The sequence below is a fragment of the Diospyros lotus genome, chromosome 3, assembly GCF_014633365.1.
Source record: "Diospyros lotus cultivar Yz01 chromosome 3, ASM1463336v1, whole genome shotgun sequence".
Classification (NCBI taxonomy): domain Eukaryota; kingdom Viridiplantae; phylum Streptophyta; class Magnoliopsida; order Ericales; family Ebenaceae; genus Diospyros; species Diospyros lotus.
Genome location: NC_068340.1, coordinates 37,079,264 through 37,098,571, shown reverse-complemented (window position 1 = coordinate 37,098,571; position 19,308 = coordinate 37,079,264). Strand labels below are relative to the sequence as shown.

Below are 19,308 nucleotides of genomic sequence, written 5' to 3'. Positions count from 1 at the left end.
AAAAGATAAACCCTCCTAGGTCGACTCTCCACTCTATACGTACAAGTTTGTCAACTTATACGACGTCTTCTTGTAATTTATAATTATTATTTTTTTATATATACTTGGTGAAATTATAACATGTTAGTTACATTTTTGTCAATATAAAATTTATAAACACAAATTCATACACAAATTTTTATATACATATATGATGATTGACATATAATAAAAATAGAAGCACTAATGAGTGATTGTGAATTCAATTTGTAAAAACTAAAAAGTATAGTTAAGATTGCATAAAAAACAATTATTTTTTAATCTCGCAAAGAAAGAGTCTCAATCATCTATTAGGGACGCCGTAAAGGTAAAGAACCAACAGTCTAATAGAGAACTTCATTTCAATTCAGCCTAGGAGAGTTTGAGAGAGAGAATCTTCACTTTAAAAAGGGACTTTATCTTGTCACTGGGATGCTGACAATGGAGGGTATAAGGATCTGAGAAGCTGCCATGTAAGAGGGTCTTCGGTGTTTACAAAGCCCATGATTTAATAACAGAGAGAAACCCCCACATTTTAGTCAGGATGGAAACTTCCCAAAAATTTAATGGTACTTCATTCTCTGAACAAACAAACAAGCTTCCAGGCCACTCTTTCCAGCATCACAAAGACACAAACATATATTAAACCTTTATAAACCCTTGATTGCTTGCCAAAAATTCAAGCCCTGCACAATTACTTAATCCTTTTTCCAACGCCATGTTTAGTTCCACAATTGAGTTGATAACCATGGCTGCTTCTAGCCCTCTCTTCATCTTCTGCTTTTGCAATTTGATCATAGCCATTTTAGTTGTTGGTGGCTCCAAACCCACCTCAGAGTTTGATCAATATTACAGTTCAAGTCCTAGCCCACGAATAATTGCCCAGAGAATCAAATTTGACGTGGGAGGAGCAAATGCTGAATCTTCATTAAACTGTAATGTGGAAGCATCCACAGAGGAAGTTATGAGTGAGTTGCATGCTGAAGAAGAAGAAGAGGAAGAAGAAGAAGGAGAAGAAGATGATGAACTGAGGAGAAGAATAGAAGAATTCATTGAAAAGATCAATAGAGGGTGGAAGGCAGAAAAGTTGAGGGCATCTCTATTAGTGTAAAGACATTCTGCAGCAACTAAGTGAGGATGTGGTAGACGTGTTTTATGCAGTAATTGATCTGAATCTGTGTTTTTGTAAATAAGATGGATTCCAGGCAAGGAAACTTTGATTCATTAATAGATCAGCGTCCTCATTCTACTACTCTTCAGCTCCTTTGTCTCCTCTACCTTCTGTGTTTCTTTCTTTTAATTTTTCCAAGCAAATTGAATTAGTTTGGATTTCTAGGGCATTAAGAAAGAGTAGGAGCAGCTGGAGGTTCTCGTCCCGCCCATATTAGGTTAGGTTAAGTACGCTCTAGTCTTACACTAACTTTTTTTTAATGTTTTAAGTGTCATTCACAAGAGAGATAATACTCTCTACTAGACTTCAATCATAGCATCCTTAGATTATTCATCTTTAAATTTGAGATAACCCTGTGATAAGTCTCAAACGGCTAAAAGGGTTCTAATATTAATACACTCAGAAAGTGTTGTTAATATATTAGAGTTGAGTGAAAAAAATATAAATACGTTAAAAATTTATCTATAATACAAAATAAGTAGTATTTTTTAAAGATATTTATGTCTTTTTTACTCTAATTTAATATATTATTAATATTTTTAATGTATTAATATCACTACTTAAGATGAAAGAACAATATAAGTTAAACGATAAGAAGTAATATTAGTTTAAATTAATTAAAATTTTGTAAACCTATGGATAAAACAATGATGATGATGAGGACTATAAAACAATGGTAGATTTTGTAAAGTTCTTTTATTGCATTTATACAAATAATAATAATAATAATTGTATCAAAATTAGGAAATTGTAAACTTATTTTCAAGAACAGTAATAATGTAGCTCCGTTATTTCCTCTTTCCTAATTTGGTCGTTGAAGTTGAGTTCAGAAGGATCCCACTTTCATATTATAGCTATTAAATTCAATACCAAACAAAATATCAAGTTGGTCTCGTTGCCATGCCCCCTTCCATGCGATAGCTACTCTTAATAACAAAATATTTAATTTTGTTGTTGGGATAACAGGGTACCAATAGTGGATGGTATCTGGTATCATTTTAAATATATATTGTTATAATAAATTATTAATAATATTATTATAAAAAAATATAATTATAGTAATTTTTTTGACATATAAATCTATTATACAAGCATATTTGGTATTTGTTTTAACAAATTTTAAAATCAGAAACTGTGTCTCACCTGAAATTATACGAGACTATGAGACAAGAGTATGTGTCAATAATAGTCTTGCGTGTTAACTCAAAATCAGATATGTGGGAAATTCAAACCTCAACTGATTCTCAAGGACATTAATCATCCTGCAAAACCAAACTTAAAAAGAATCCTAAAAAGCATTCGCTCCAAAAGGAAAAGATGTGATTGAGCCAGAAAAGGGACTCCAAGCATTCCTTTAAATTTGCTCCATTTCATTCATTCACAACACAGAAGTTATTTCTTAATAAAAACATGAAATCCAATTTGACATCCAGCCTCTCGGGTGGTCCAGAGAAGTTGGATGGATGACAAACAAGGCACCGTACATCTAAGAGTTCCCCCCACAACACCAGATAACATGCGATGACAACAACTGCAACATAAGGTTACTAGATAGATGACCTAACCTAGCTAGTTCCTCCTACAAATACAAATCCAGTTTAAAACTGGTCTCATCTAAACCCCCTGATTCCCCTGATGATGGAAGGAGCCGAAGCGATTACTTCGGGATCAGAAAAGGGAGGTTAAACCTAACATTTCAAGTTTGCTAAACGGAAGCAGAGATGCACCTCAGGCCCAGTTACATGAGGCACTCATGATCAGCAAGAAATCTCCCGGTCCTGTAGGTTGGGGCCTTTAGGTTCTGCTCGGGGCAAAGATGTTTCATTTTCATTTGCTAAATTCTTTGGGACCTGGAAGGGGATTGGAGTACCCATATTCTCTCCATGGAAGGAAGAGGGAGGAGTAAAGTTTGGCTTTGGTCCACCATAGACAACCTCTGCTGGTTCTGCAGGGTGATGGTTTGCAGGAGGAAGCGAAAAATTTATTGCGTGCTCAAACCGCTGCTTCTTGGGCTTCTGCTCCTGCCGATGGCCTGGTGAAAAACTGCCAATCACAACCTGGCATGCTAAAAAAATGTTAGAGAAGTGGTGCAAGCTATGGCGCCCTGAATATAAGCAGATAAATCCCAAAAAGTAACTAGCTGTTAGTCACGGAGTATCATGCTTCTTTTGGGGGATAATAAAGCAGGTAGTGGTTGCCACTTGACCTTAGGGACCATAAATCATCACATAATATTTCATACATGCATTCCTGTGAGAATGGATTATGAGTGTAAGTTTTTGTAGAATATGTTCAGACTCAATCTAAAGAATCACAATTAAATGGACAGTTCACAGTTGACCATTAAAATATATAACCACAGTGCAGAGCAATCAATCTTTTTTGGTTTCTTTTTTTCCTGTTTTGACAACATAATCTAACCTGAACAGGTCCAGCGGCTACTAACAGACCAGCGAGTCCTCCCCCAAAAACACGACCATCTGGGCCGGCCAACGAAACACTCATTCCACCAGATCTGCTTCTTGTTCCCCCACCATCACTAGGTATAAATGACCCAGTCAAGGAAAGTATTTCAAAACGACCCTGGAAACAGAAGAAGCATAAGTTACAGGCTCCCAAGTGATAAAGCCAGAAGATGGAAGAAACAGTTCAACATTTTCAACTCGGCTTATCTCCATGATTAGTACTTGAACACAATGCATAATGATGAATGACTAACAAAAAAGTTGGAAACCAAAGCTGAAGAAATTTTCTGCATTATTTAATTAATTCTCCACAAGTTCACAACTATAAGGATATTGATGTGTATCTCACGTCACTAAACTGGTGGCATGCCATCAAGCCCAATTACATGCACATCAGGTACTAGCACGGGCAGTTGATCAAAGCAGTAAGTGGTGCCGCCCTCCAATAACTCGAAAGATACAGAGATGATCCTTGTCCGCTTAAATGGACGAGAATCATCTTAAACGACTAGGAATCCAATTTGATCTCAGCCAATTCAATTATCAATCGAAGGATATTCCCGCAAAAACAGGGAACACCCTCTATCATATCGTATCAAGGGAACTGGATAAAGATACAGAGGCTGAACGACCATGACCTTCTAAACTTATACATACCATCCCCTGCACCTAAGTTTGTTCAGAGTTGGCTCTCGGCAGTCCCAATGTTTGTGGTTTCAGGCACCTGCTCAAGACCCAACATAGATGCTCAACTGTTTGAACACGGCAGACTTCGCCATTGGTCCAGGTCACTATAGATTTATTGGTGATATTCTCTGTATCATCAGAGATAATTACAGATGGTATGGTGTTTGAGCAATCTTAAGTATATTGCAGATGTCAACCCTACTAAAAATTATACACAAGCCAACTACTTAGAAATCAGGCAAAAAGGAAAGAACAGGATTGCACCTCATATGTCAAAGTACCACCACAAGAGTTAGCCTGCCGAAGTGTAACATTCGAAATTGCTCCATTTGCTGAAAGAACACAGACAGCTCTAGATTCTTGTTGAGAAAAAGAAAAAATCTTCATTGAAACATCCTGAAACAACCAGAACAAAAGGTAGAAATTGTCATTTCTAGTCATAAGTTTCATTACCACTACAAGAGAAACTTTGCATCCATACCCACAAGTTAATTTCAGTTCTTTGTTTGCCTCGAAGAATAATGTTCAATTAAAAAATAAGCATGGCTTCATTGGACTGATAAGAAAATTTGAACTCGGCATACTGTAACAAACTGAATGCATGACATTGATATTATAATTCACATTGCAGGAGCTAAAGACATAGATAAGAGGCAGTTTAGAACTATTAAATGTCCAAACTGGAATGGCAGCATGGGGAAAAATATGTAGTGTGAACAATTTGCCTTATTGTTAGACTGAATTCTAACAATCTTAGAAGTTACAAGAAGGATACATTTATCAGATGCACTTCAGAGAAAATAAAGTATGTAACTATTAACTCATATATAACATAATCACTAAGCAAGGGACTTCCATTTAAGGTCCAAGGATACTAGTGAATTCCAAGTAGTTGGGACCTAAAAGCATGGATACAAACATAAGGATATGACATGATATATACACATTGGCATTGTTTTTAGAATGTGAAGGCATAACATAATGAGGACACAGCAAGAAATAATACAATAAAATTTCGTTATGTTTTTAAATTACAATCACATTTATTTTTATATAAAAGTTAGCCCATTCAACATAAAAGAAGTGCGAAGATAATGATGTTAAAAGCCATTTTCACATCTTTATCATAAGCTAATTACAAGTTTCAATTTTGTCTTAAAAATTATTAATAGGTATAATAAATCTACATTTTCTTATTGGGTAATGCTAACAGTTGCCCTTAGGGCAATGGATAAAGAGTATTTATTACACTTTATTTTCAGATGATGTGTATTTATTACACCTCACTTTTAAGCCTAAACATTTTCTATTGGTTGGTTTTATCGAAATAAACGCATTTGTTTTAACACCAAATAATAGAAAATGATATTTAGTCATTGAAACAAAGTATAATAAATACACATTGTCTAAAAACAATGGGTATTTAACGCTTAGGACAATGATATAGCATTACCTTTCATATTTTATCACTAGATTATAAATAATCTTCTTTAAATTTACAGTGCTTTTTAACCCTCCAATGAGTATGTTTATACTTCACAATAGAGTGCATGGTCCTGATAAATTAAAAGATACAAATTTGGAAGATATCTGACAGTGTTGGGAAATTGTTCAAAAAGTCAATGTCCAAGCTGTCTGCAACTTCCATGGTTGATATAGTTTTGCTGATGGTGAGACCTAACTATTTCTTGATAATCACAGCAGAAGTGATGCTTGTTACCGTATATCAAGTTCATATACATATTATTTTCCCCTATAAAATTTATGTGTATTATAGGGTGAGGCTATCATCATCATCATCAGAAACCTCAATCGAAGTAGGTGGGGTCAGAACAGGAAATTTATGCACAAATTTCAACATCCTACTAGAAATAATAAAAAAGGAGATGAGAAAAAGACCAAAACAATTTGACAGAGCTTTGTGTTTGCATAAACATTCTCAAGAAATTAAAACTTTGAAAGGAACTATTTTGAAGATGAAGACAACTGAATCTTATTTTCTAGATTCAACAAGTTAATTAGAACAGTTAATATTCTCGCGATCACAAGATCATCCTAAAGATTATTTTCTTGCACATTTTTATAATGTGGAAACTGGAAGTACTATTTAAGTAGCATGCTAATGTGTTGATTCCACAAGTTGAAATATATGTTTATTGCAAAATTCTCAAAATCCCTCCTTGGGGGACTCTCTCTCCACTTTGAAAAGGATACAATCAACCTTCTGAAAATTCAAAAATCAGCTGAGTTTGCCTATTTGTAATCCTCCCTTGCCTCATATTGTACCATCATAGGAATTGATTTCAAGCAATGAGTTACAGATTATCCATATCCTATAGTGAAAAATAAAGGCAGGCAATTAACTCAATACCTAGAGATATTTAGTAAGCAACTGAAGTACCTCGCCAGTATAAACAGTGATCACATGAGGCGTGAAATTTGCTCCAACAAAGTAAGATGCCCACTCCCCTGCCAAAGGTATGAAAGAAAAAAGCAAGTGAAAATAGAAACCAGTTGTCCAAAACCTGCTTGGTTAAAACAACAGAACAACAATTACAACTTTAAGCTGTGAAACCAAAACCAAAACCACAAGTCTCACTATGGAAACAATAGACAATCAAATAAGAGCACATGCAGCAAGCTATAAATGGTTTAGCCACCAATATGAATATGTCCATGATTGTCACAATAATTCAGTACCCTTAATAGAATAAAGAATGCTTTGAGGTGTCAGCATGCTTCTCCACCATAACCTCTCACAGAAAATGAAAAGATAAAGACATTCTTATTGCATGCATTAGGAAATGTGATACTACAGTGGTATTTTCTATTCACAATCCTCCAATTTGAAACAAACAATTATTTAAAAGTGAATGTGAAAATCTTCAGTTTTGCTGAAACAAGATTGCTCTTTTTGCTTTTTTAGTGCTACTCAGAAGTGAATATTACAATCAGACATTTATGGGAGGATTACATTAGATTATAGAAATTCTCACGGCAAAATTAATCTCGCACTTTTGGGGAAATTGGTTTGGAAAGGTAAATATTTAATACAGCTTCTCAGGCCTTTCCAAGTTACCATTTTGAGGGTTATATTACAAGGTCTGAATTTAACAGTTTACTAAAGAATAATGGGGAGTCAATGACTAAGGTCGTTACTTGTCAGGTATAACAGACATTTTCCAAGTCAGTCAAGATTTTTCCAAGTGTGACCTGTGAATCAGATCCACAGTTATTTGATCATTTTGTATCTTACCATTAGCCATTTGTATTCTTTATTCTTCTGTTGCATCTTATGTCTCATTCAATTATTAAGGGAAGACGTTTCCAAAACTGGTCACATCAGCTCACTTACCATCAACAAAATAAAACAAGCTGGCTTCTCCAACAATTTTTACTCCCTGTTTATTACTATCATCCTTCTGTTATTCCTCAATAGAAGATAAGAAGTTATAAACTGAAGAGAAAGATTCCTTCAGTCCACAGTACACACAATGAAGCCTCTTCTATCTCACGGCTGCCATAAATTCTAGATCTAGAGGGTACCTCAGGTTTGAGGTTAAGGGTCCCACCCCACCTCAAGCTTATCAAAATATCCTCACATCCAAATGTTATATCGGAAACAGAACAAAACAGATCAGTTGGCCTAGTTTCACCACAGAGAATAATTTTAAAATTTGAACTATCAAAAATGGTACAGGATCTGCCACAACTGCAACAGATACTAATCTAATTCCAGTAACAGAAAATGATCTCAATTGTAAAAAGTAAATCAATAAATGCAGTAAAGCATTCTCGCGAATTCAAGATTTAGATAGAAAGTTAATTCGTTACCTGGACTTCCAAACTCTAACTTATGTTTCTTCTTAAATGAGTTAATAGACTTCCCTCTGCCCTGTTTCCAAGCTGAGAACTCTCCCGTTAGCGGAATCGACGCTGATATAGGCATTGGTGATAATGCCGGCATACCCGACCCACCGGGTCCGTACTTCCTCGGCCTTCCTCTCTTCTTCTTCACCTTCGTACCGGGCATCGCCACGCTAACCGGCGTCGCCGCCACCGCCGGCGGCGGTATCGTTGATCCACTCAATTCGCCGGGGTTTTCGCTCCTCGCCGCCACTATGAAGCTCGCCGGAGCTTCATCGCCCTTGACTGCATCCCTAGAGCTGCTAATCTCTTCTTGCTGCTCCATTTACATAACCAAAAAAAAAAAAAAGAATCCGAAAAACCAGAAACCCTAGCAACAAACTTCAAACTTAAAGCCTACTCATGAAAAATCAGAGTAGGTAAAAAAGCTGAAACGAAAACCACTTCAAATTTTGCAAAACCTAGAAATTGTAGCCACTGTATCGGAAGAACAACGATCAAAACCAGAAAGTTGTGCAGTTCGAATCATTCAAACTAAACAAAAACTGGTTGACCGCTCAAACCCAGCCACGGCAGAGCTTGCACAGAGCTTCAATGGCGAGGCTTATTTTTCCCAAAATAAAAATAAAAATTAAAAATTTTCCAATGCTTCAGAAATTCTTCAAGGGGCTGTGAAATTAGGGTTTGGGGGGAAAAGGAAGAAACGCAGAAAAATAAACTTGAAAAATGGAAAATAAAATAACCTGAATTTCTCCATTTTTTAATTAAATATAGGAAAATAATACACTTAATAATCAATTCTTTAATATGAAAATTCAAAGTATAAATTTTGGTTAAGAAACTGGTTTGAAGTCCGTCTGGCAAATTTAATAAAACATAATAAAATGGAAAGTTGGTAAATTGCTGAATATTCAATTATGAAGAATATTTGGGAAGGCAAAAAAAGAAAAATACTTTTTTTTTTTAATTTTAAAATCGCCACCTAATTATTAAAAGGCTGTAAAGGCAACAACGTTGGAGTCTCAGCCAATTTTCCAGCCTCTCTCTGACCTCTTCTCTTCTTCTTCGTCTTTTCAGGTAAATTCAAGTTGACTAATTCACTGTAATACCCACTGCTAACCTAAAATCATGCAAACATTGAATTTATAGAGTCCTTGTCCTTGTGGGTCTTGATGTTTGTAGACCAAAAAATTAGGGTTAATGTGTACAGACAAGACTTTAGTTTGAAACCCCATAAACTCTTGTTTGGATGCTGGGAAAATGATTGTGCTGTCTTTCTGTGATTTTGAATCCAACAGTCATCATTTTCCTCTTGTTTCTTGGTAGCTTCATACTTCTTCTCTTTATAATAATATATAGAGGAAATAGCTGAAGAAGAAGAAGAAACTTGCTTGCTGCTTTTTGGGTTGATGGTTGGCTGAAACTATAGTTGGATTTTAATTCAACAAAGTTGGATCAGTCACAAGAATTTTAATTTTTTTTATTCATCATTTATAAGGTCATTAATCTTGTGTCATGTTTAAAAAAGATCTCTCTCTCCCTCTTTTGCTATAAATTTTTGTCATTTCTTCTACTAGTGTGTTTATCCATTTTTTTTATGTGTGTAAATCATCTTTAATTAAATCTCTCTGCATGTTACATTCAATAAGTGTCACTTCAATCTTGTTATGTATTATTATGTTTTTTATATAGTCATTTATCCAGCCTAATATGCTTTTTTAGGTTATGATCATGTTCCAAATGTTAATAAATGACTGCCCAATATCTTTGAGCCACATTCAAGAGGCCGCCATATGCCATCACAGCCAAATATGCTTTTTTAGTCATTACAGTTTTGCCGTACAAGCTTTTCAAACCATTTTAGCTTTTTACTTGGTAGGAATTGAAGTTCAATGGGAACATAAATTGAGAAGGCTAACGACATTGATCAGAGCTGAACAATTTCAACATGTTAGAAGCCAATTAGAATTGACTTATCACTCCCAAATCTCAAGTAACAAAAAGAATGCAAAGTATTGAATATGACATGAACGAAAAAATGCATTAGATTCACACTTGTATTTCCACTCCTTAGATATATGTTCTACCCTTGAAGCACAAAACCAAGTCTTCTTTCTTCGAAGGAGTATTCGATTTTTTCAGGAATCTCTTCGACAAGAACTGGCAGTGCTTTAGGAACGGGAGGGGCTGCGGGGGTCAGTGTAGTCTGCATTGGAACTGACACTGTTGAAGGTGTAACAGGCATGGGAATTGGCATCGCTTTAGGAGTCCTATTTTCTTCCTCTGCAGCTGATAGTGTCTTGGAAGGAGTGGTGAATTGTGTATTGATGCTTCGAACAGTTTTTTGTGAAATCTCATTCTGCTTTCTGTTCACATCTTCCATCAAGTTTGTTGCACTGGGTGAGAAGGGTGTCCTCTTTATGGGTGATTCGACTACACGAGCATTTACTGCATTAAAAAGAATAATTCTTTAAAGGAACTCTTGCATATTAATAGCCAAAAGGCATTTGTAGGCAAAAAAAATTCTTCCTAAACCATGGAAAGATGTTTCAAAATCATGAGTTTATTAGCTCCAAAAGAAAATGTGCAGTTTGTAGAAAATCACCAGCTGATAAAGCCACAAATGCATCATCACGTGGCTGATTGAACTGGTCATTTGGGTGCACGCTATCACCTTTCTTGGCCTGACGTGTATTCGGAGTGGCTTTTATGGAGTGAAGAGGAGGATCAGGTTTAGGGGTTTGCAGCATTGTTCCTCCAACAGAAAGCCTTTTGCTATTTTGGCCCCCAACCCCGGATGACAATCTAGAACCCTTTTTCGCGCTCTGGAGCTTCATTGGACTTGGTTTTGAACCAAAAAGTGCCTCCTGCTCTGCAATTAATTGCCCCTGAAGTTTCTTCTGGTCCTGAAATAGATCAATAATTTGAGTATAGTTCACTTAGAATCTGGATGAGAAACACTCAGCTGAGTCCACGATCAAGAAAAATGTACGTCCATACTCTCTGCCTCTTGCGCTCCTGCTCTTTCTCCTGCCTTAGTATGGAATATTCTTCAAGCATAGAAAGAAGACGAATCTGGACACAAGTAATTTTGAATAAATTTGCCTTATAGAAAAGGTTGATAAGAGTGCAGAATAAACAGTAAACGAAACGAACTACATGAAAAAAGCCTTTCAAAATGATAGAGAAACACTTACACCGTCATAAGTGAACTCGATTCCTCTCTCAGTCTCCCATGCTATGGTTTTTGAAGCTAATGCATCCACCATTCCTGTCCCAATACAAAACAGAATTCACATGGCAATTTAGCTGAAAGCAGACACTTGATTAGCCGAACTCTTTTACCTAGTTTAGCCACAAGACAAGAACCCACTGGATATTATTATATTCCATTTTGTCTAGTTGAGGCTAATGGCCACCAAGTCATATAATGCAATGCTTACCCGGAAGTTTATTAACCAATGCACGAGCTTTCTCAGCACGCTTCAAAGTAAGATGAGCACCTTTTCCAGCATTATATCGGTTTTCATCCTAAACAAGCATTAGAGAAACAATTAAGCAAGATTATATAAACTAAAGAGAGAGCAAATGCAATGGAAAAGGACATGTAAAACCCAACATTGTTGTACTCCTCGAGCCAACTCTCCTCCTCACATGCAGCCAACCACTTCTCAACCTTTTCAAGAATTTCTTTCCTGCTAAAAGCTTCCTCTTTCACATTAGCAATTTCTAGCTCAATTTGTTCAAGGACACAAGCAGGATCCACAGCTCCTGTATTGAAAAAAGTTGATACATAAAATTGAAAGACACCGTAGAGATATGAGCATATCACTCGTCTTATATACAAGTTATACCAGACTCAATAGCTTCAACAGCAATTTCCACTGCACCATCTGATTCTGGAATCAAATGTGTCTTTCTACATATTTCCTCCAGTTCAAACCTCTTCTTCAGGACAAGCTCCTTCATTTTGCTTGCTTTCAACTCTTCCAGTCGAGAAACTTCTGCCTCAACCTGAATAATCAATTTGCTAAATCTTCAGTTCTTAAAGACAAGAAACAAGTCTCTGTAATCGAAAGACATTAAGCAGCCCAAGAAGTAGCAAGAATGAAGTAAGAAGACTCGTTTTTAAAATCATTTAACTTACATAATTAATGAAGTCCACGGAAAGCATGTTAGGCTCTGTTATCTCATCTTCTGAAGCAGCTATATTGGAGGTAACATTCTGAAACATTTGTTGCTCTTCTATTGGAGTGTCCATCAAATTCCAAAGCTCCAACATTGAAGTTGCAAGATCTTGGAGCTGCCACACGTTGGAAGGTAAATAGATCCACAATTTGAAGGAAAATGATTTTGAAGTAACTGAAAACTGATTTAAGCACCTACTTACCCGCTGCATCCTCTGTATTTTAACCTCTCGGAATCTTTGTATCGCAGTTGACAACCTCTCAATAGTATCATTACTTATGTTCTTTGATCCTTCAGAATCATTACCTAAACTTGGATGAACCTCATTAACTGTTTGCTTGAAATCCATACCAAGGACCAAGCACTGTGAATTCAGAGTATTCAGGAGATCCAACACATGCTTCAAGCGATCGCTCTGCATGCAAAGAAACATCAGAAGTAGAAAGAGAAGAATGTTTAGAAAAGCACCTACACTCACTAATACTGTTGGAGAAAAGGAAAAATAAAATAGAATGAAAAACTATTACCTTTTCCTTCTGAAGTGCCTGAAGCTCTCTCTGTAATTCTTCAAGCTTTCTTAAAGACAAGTCAGTTTCATTCACAACTGTGCTTGACGCAGTGTACTCAGGGGCCCTCTGTATCTCTATTGATATCTTATGAATTTGCTCAAGAACCTCGACAAATTCATTCCTTCTTTCACATTTCCTCTTCCTCATCTCCTCTAGCTGTGGAAGAATAGCTTTGAGCTCTTCCTTCAAGTTTCCAGGGTTGTGATCAGACTGAAAACAACCAATTATAAATTGGTTTTCAGTTTCTAACGTCAAATTTAATGTCATGAACATCAACAACAATCAATTCAATGTTTCTCACTTTCTAAATCGAATACAATGACGTGAATTTCAATAACATTCTCCATTTTCTAGGTCAGACACTCATGTTTTGATGATTCAGCATAAGTTTATTTTTTTTATCATTAAGATGTTAATCGCAAAATACAGACAAAGGGCGGCAACTAGAGATGGTTAGCTTCAAGTCGATTATTCCTGGTGTCTAATATCTTTTTTATCACAAGGAATTGTCAAGTTTTTAACAAGTATCAGTACCATTTTGCTAGTATGATCATGCTGCCAGTTTCCGCCTAGAATTAAGCAACAATCCGATGATGTTGTTTTCAAATCAGTGCTTGAACTTTCTGAACTTGCTTTTAACTTTGACTTGACTCAATCTGTACCAACTTGAGGTTCAGAGGTGTCTTCTTCTGGAACAGTTCAAATACTTACTCGGCAAGAATTAATACTGACCTGTCTAATATGTACCGGTCTCTCTCCCATTGCAGAACAGATAGCGGCGAGCTCTGCTTCAGAATCAGCAATAGCTTGTCTTAGTTGAGCTCTACATCGGTTTGCCTGATCTACCTTTCTTCTGTAGACTTCTAGACATTCTTGTTCAAGCTCAAGCAACATTCTGTCCCTCTCAGATTCAGACTCCCCGACTTCATCCCATATTATCTGATTTTTTTTACCAATAAATAAGGATCGTAATAAAATAAGGAAAGAAAAATGAATCAGTTGCAAGCTATATATCAAAGGGTCCATTGGGAAAAAAACCTGGAGTTCATATAAAAGGGTTCCACAGGTTGTTTCCACTTGCAAAAGTGGATCATTCTGGACCTTAGACATGTTCAACAATTCGTCCTGCCAAACATAATTTTTCTTATAAGCCATCAATAACCACATGCAGCAGATAAACAACAACAAGGACACTCCGAGTGCACAAGACTCCCCATTTCACGAGATAGTGTTGTATTTGTACGCAGCTTTCTTTACTTTTTTGCAAAGATAGTTCAACTAAAATTGATTCAACGAAAAGAAGGGAAAAACCATGATCAATTAGAGCACTAAAAATCTTAGATTGCAAAGATAATTTTGAAGGTCTTCTGTGAAACCCCTAATTTCCTGTTGAAAAGAAGAACTGCTCTTTACAGAAAACCCTATTTTACTATTGTCTAACAAAAATGAAGATTGAGCTACATTGATACTGACACTACTTGCAGGTAATATTTGCAATTCCTCAGGGTGAGATTGCTTCTTGTGTTACATTGCAAAAGATAATTCATCGAGAAAACCCTAGTTTCACAGGCCAAAAAGGGCAGAATCCTCCTGGAAAAAGCTTCAAAATGTGAAGCGAATGCCTCGAAAATCAACAGCCCCAGCTCAATAGAATCATAAAGCAGACTAATTAGAACGAAATCCATGATGCAGGCCGCGGAGAAAACCCGAAGGCGCTGTTTGGTTGCCTGGAAATCTAGGTTTCCCCAGAAAAAGAAACGGAAAGCATAGAAACCAAATGAAAATGTTCAAAAAGGGGAAAAGGAGAAACCTGGGCGAAGCGATCTGGCAAATTGGGTGCGCGGATCAGAGGCAGATTGGGTTGGAGTTTGATGAGGAAGCAGAAGAAGAATGGATTAGCCGTTTGGGAATTCGAACGTTGAGGGAGCTTGTTCTTTTAAGAATTTAAAGGTTTTATAATAATAACATACGAGGATTAGGGGCGTTGAGGGAACGACGAGGATTTGAATTTCAAATGGAGAAGATGACAGCCTCACCGGCTGTGACATATCACTACCGTAACGAGCCCTTTCAAAATTCACCAACTCACCTTATTAAGTATAAAAGGAAAAACCCCACCAGTATTGAGTAAATTTCACCTACTTACAAAATAAACATTTTTTTAAATATATATATATATAACTTGAAATATTAAAACTAAATTAAAAATATTATTTATCAAAACATCCCAAACCTCAAGTGATTAAAATTAAAATTTTAATTTAAGTTTTAAGTAATCCAGTGTCCTTGTAATTTAAATCATTTCTATAGAGACTAATTAATTAAACCTTTAATTAAATAAAATTAAACTAAGGGTAATGTTAACTATTTTAGCACAATGGTTTAGATAGAATAAGTGCACCTTATTTTTAGCCCCTAACTATTTTATTAGTTGACAAAATGTTAAAAAATATAATATATTTATCGTTAATTAATAAGAGTGTTTTTAAATTAAAAATAAAATAAAATACAATAAATACACATTATTTATAAACAATATACATTTATTACATATTAACCATTCAACTACGGCAATACATTTATTACATATTAAGAGCCCACTATCAAGATGTGTTATCTCTTGAAATTTAAAATTTAATGGCGTAGAAAATTATTATAACCTTCTATTTTTGGGTAAATTCTTAAATTAAATTTAATAAAATTATTTGAAAGTTTTTAAATACCTAAATCTATCTTCTAGGTTGACTTTTTCTATAGTTAAAGTCCTTAGATTGTTTTTTTTTTCTTTTACTTGTAATGTGGGATACCCTCAAAAAATAAAATTAAAAATTCAAAAATCTAAGAAAATATCAAAGAAGGCCAAAGACCCAAAAAAAAAACTCCAAAGAATTTTTTGGGCAAAAATCTCCAGATGACTCCGAAGAACTTTTGAGGGTAGCCATGGCCTTAAGTCTTTAAGCCATTGACTTCAAAGATTGTTTTGGGCATAAGTTATCCGATGATTTCAAAGAGTCTTTAAAGAAAAATTCCTTTAAAATGCCTTAAGCCCTCCAATCCCGAAGACTCACCCCCAAAGAGTTTTTCAAGCCACGCCTATATCTTGAAAACCCGAAGAGTCTTCGGGGACATCTCATCCTCGAAGGTATCTTCAAGCCTTCTGACCTCATTCACAGCCTTTTAGCTTGAAGAGTCGATCCAACTCGAGCATGCCATGAGTCCTACCTTGCCACATGGATCAGCCATGGAAGCCTATAAATACCCTTCCAATTCTCACCATTGTGATTCAAATTTAGCATCCGAAGATCCAAACCTAGCATTTCATATCTAAACCTATCCAAAGACTCATCCAAAAACACCATTTGAAGTCTCATGCAGCCTACATTCATACTTCATTCTACATCATAGCATTACCGGACTTTGGTATCGGAGGCTCACGTGGGAGAGTTCCTTGTGTGCCTTCTAATTGTGTTTGTGCTGCAAACTCATTCAAAGACTTCAAAATGTAACACCTCTTAGAGACTTTCTCAACTTTTTTGAAACCAAGTCATTCAAAGACTAGCCAATCGAAAACCAAAGTCTTTGAAGGAAAAGTCTCCCAAAGACCTTTTGGCCCAACAGTCACCCAAAGATTCGGGGCATCATTTTTGCTCTCTCGAACAATTGATCGAGCCATCCTTTAGCCAAGCGCCTGCCAACACATACCTTCTCCCTTACTTCCTTGCCAGACCTTACCGAGTTGTTTCCTAGAACATATAAATTTAATTATTATATTTCAGCAACAATAACTTACATCTTTATGGACATTTTTCTTTACCTTAAAAAATTATATTGACCATTTTTATGAAAATTTTCCTTCATGAGCATTTAGATCTTAGTTAGGTTAAAAATAATTATCATGTCATACCTTACCCTTATCTCCAAGGTAATGCTAATTTAGGATGATGGTTTAGTGAAATAAGTATATATTATTTTTAAATAATATTTATTTATTACACTTTACTTTTAATATTCAAATACTTTGATTAGTTGATTAATTATTTTTAGGTAATAGAATTATTTTAATCATAAAGATAAAGGGTAATGCAAACCATTGCATCTTGTTTCCCACCAAGGGTATTTTCTCATGAGATAAATTACATTGTTAATTCTTGAATTTTATACTTCATAATAAATTAGTTACTACCCATTAATTTCTATCGTCGCAATTACTAAATTTGGATTTTTATTAAAATTCATTTTCCCTTTTAATTTTTTTATCAAATTCTATTAATATAAGCTAGTTTGGATTAATATAGCCTTCAAAATTACTTAATTGTAAGGTTTGGGCTAATTTTAGCTTCACATAATTTGAAAGTCTCATGTCAATTTTTGGTGTAACGGACTTGCGCTCCACTATTATTGGGGGTGATAGGTCTCATCCCAACTTATTCCTAAATAAATCATAAATTAATCTTCATATAACGCTTTTAAAAGGTTTCGAATCTGAGATCTTAGGTATATCCACCATCTGCTTTTGTCATTGGAGCCACCCATGGGATATGATAAATTAAAGTTTTAATTATTGTAATAATAAAAATTAAAATAAAATAATTAATCTTTTCTAATGAAATGCAAAATTAGTAGTAATTTATGATTTTATGACATCATTGCAACAAACATTTGAGAAAGGGAAAGACAATAAGCCACACCCGCACATGATCTTAAAAGGGCCCTACGTACTGAGGCAAAAATTTACAACATTATGGCGATCAAATTACAGCGTTACTTTAACAAAGCACACGGAATGATCACTTCAGAGCAAAAATGTGATACACCGCAAGAATTAAAGCCGACCGCATTCCAAAAGGAATTGGCTTCATGTAGTATTTACTTACAAATTTTATTTACTTATTTGAAGGGGTGGGCATTCAGCCAAATCAATTGAAATGTTGAAATTAAAATAATTAAATTTGTATTAAGAGTTGAATCCAATCAATTAAATAAATATAAAAATTAAAAAAATCAAACAAATATGAAAAAAAAAAACAAATTAATTAAACAAACTAAAAAAAACAAATTAATTAAACAAACTAAAAAAATCAAAATTGACAATTTTATACCGAACTGTTGGTCAAAAATGATGTCATTTAACAATTTTGATATATTTTATTTTTTAAATTCTTTTAATACAAAAATTAAATCAAACCAAAATAATTAAAATTTTCAAATTTAAAAATCTTATCAAACTAACCTTTAGCTTGAATCTGCAATTTTAATTAATTTAGTTTGATTATTTGAATTGAATCGAAATTTTGCTTAGGTAGACTTCCAATTACAATAATAGGGGAAGAATGCCCCAGGGCGTAGCACGTGTGGTAGCGGGGTGGTAGTTTGGACCTAAGAATCCAAGTTTGAACCTGGTCAGTCGCAGTGTGGATTTCTGCTCCTCAGGAATAAGGTCCTTGTGGGCAGTCAGTTCTGAACCTCCCGTTAACCGTAGCCCATATGTACCTGATTAATTTCCCTCTTAACGTGGGGTAGTTGAGGGCCCTTAAGATGAAAGATTTCACCTTTGGATCCAATAGGGGAAGAATGACATGACTTTTACTTAAAGTTTGAATAAATGCAAACCTATGAATTACTGCAACTAACCTATGAACGTCTGCTCCTTGCTTCCTTCCATATTGCTCGGGTGGAAAAGAAATTTCTCTCCCTCACACACTGTCTCATATATGTATGAGGAATTAATTACGATACACGATAACGTATCAAGTAGGAGGCACAGTACATGATACCCATAAAGAATCACCCCATAAAAGGGTGAAACTTCCACACTGCAACTGTCATGACTCGAACCTGCATTATTGGATGCAAATCTTTCCATATTACTGTCTTTATATAAGAAGTAGCAAGTTGTTTTTTTTTCTGTAAAAATAGCAGCAGATGCAGATTATTTTTCTTCTTCAGAACGTAGTGAGTGTTAGATCTAAAAAATAATAAAAAGAATAGTAAATGGAACACTCCACATTGCTTCTGCGTGCACTGCAAAATTGTCGGACTTGATGCTCTTATAAATGATGATCTTTTCCTATTTAAGAGCACTAATACAAATAAAATATAACTAAAACTGTTCCATATCTAAATAAAGCTAAAAAGTATGTGTTGTAAATCAAGTAATATTTCAAATTATCTATAAAATTTTTGTCTCACATTAGTAGGATATAAAACTTTTCTTTTTATCTTTTTTACATTAAGTCTATTTAGATTTATAAAAGTTATTAGAGAGTTAGATCTTATGTGCATGAGATCGGGTTCAATCTAAAGCAAAATTGACAATTTTTCCTTTTTCTCGGCGTGAGTTAGA

At 35.1% G+C, this 19,308-nt stretch overlaps 2 protein-coding genes across 2 annotated transcripts; both read right to left on the bottom strand.

Moving 5' to 3' along the window:
* Positions 1 to 2,512: 2,512 nt before the first annotated feature.
* On the bottom strand, positions 2,513 to 8,945 carry LOC127797541 (AT-hook motif nuclear-localized protein 3-like). The gene is made up of 5 exons (XM_052330530.1): positions 8,176 to 8,945; positions 6,743 to 6,810; positions 4,606 to 4,737; positions 3,611 to 3,772; positions 2,513 to 3,246 (listed from the first exon to the last, which is right to left on the bottom strand). The coding sequence occupies exons 1-5, from the start codon at positions 8,531 to 8,533 to the stop codon at positions 2,947 to 2,949; spliced, it is 1,020 nt and encodes a 339-aa protein (XP_052186490.1). The 5' UTR covers positions 8,534 to 8,945; the 3' UTR covers positions 2,513 to 2,946.
* Positions 8,946 to 10,068: 1,123 nt separating this feature from the next.
* Positions 10,069 to 14,947, bottom strand: LOC127797540 (65-kDa microtubule-associated protein 3-like). The gene is made up of 13 exons (XM_052330529.1): positions 14,776 to 14,947; positions 14,004 to 14,090; positions 13,698 to 13,904; positions 12,924 to 13,175; positions 12,599 to 12,811; positions 12,356 to 12,511; positions 12,063 to 12,222; positions 11,828 to 11,979; positions 11,652 to 11,739; positions 11,406 to 11,479; positions 11,209 to 11,283; positions 10,814 to 11,114; positions 10,069 to 10,656 (listed from the first exon to the last, which is right to left on the bottom strand). The coding sequence occupies exons 2-13, from the start codon at positions 14,073 to 14,075 to the stop codon at positions 10,292 to 10,294; spliced, it is 2,115 nt and encodes a 704-aa protein (XP_052186489.1). The 5' UTR covers positions 14,076 to 14,090; positions 14,776 to 14,947; the 3' UTR covers positions 10,069 to 10,291.
* Between the last annotated feature and the right edge of the window lie 4,361 nt (positions 14,948 to 19,308).

Coding starts and splice junctions, on each gene's coding strand:
- LOC127797541 (XM_052330530.1), bottom strand. CDS start 8,533: ATGGAGCAGCAAGAAGAGATTAGCAGCTCTAGGGATGCAGTCAAGGGC. Junction 6,811..8,175: donor GTTAGAGTTTGGAAGTCCAG/GTAACGAATTAA, acceptor TACCTTTGGCAG/GGGAGTGGGCATCTTACTTT. Junction 3,247..3,610: donor TAGCCGCTGGACCTGTTCAG/GTTAGATTATGT, acceptor TTAGCATGCCAG/GTTGTGATTGGCAGTTTTTC.
- LOC127797540 (XM_052330529.1), bottom strand. CDS start 14,075: ATGTCTAAGGTCCAGAATGATCCACTTTTGCAAGTGGAAACAACCTGT. Junction 12,812..12,923: donor AGGCACTTCAGAAGGAAAAG/GTAATAGTTTTT, acceptor CTTTGCATGCAG/AGCGATCGCTTGAAGCATGT. Junction 11,480..11,651: donor ATTGGTTAATAAACTTCCGG/GTAAGCATTGCA, acceptor GTATTGGGACAG/GAATGGTGGATGCATTAGCT.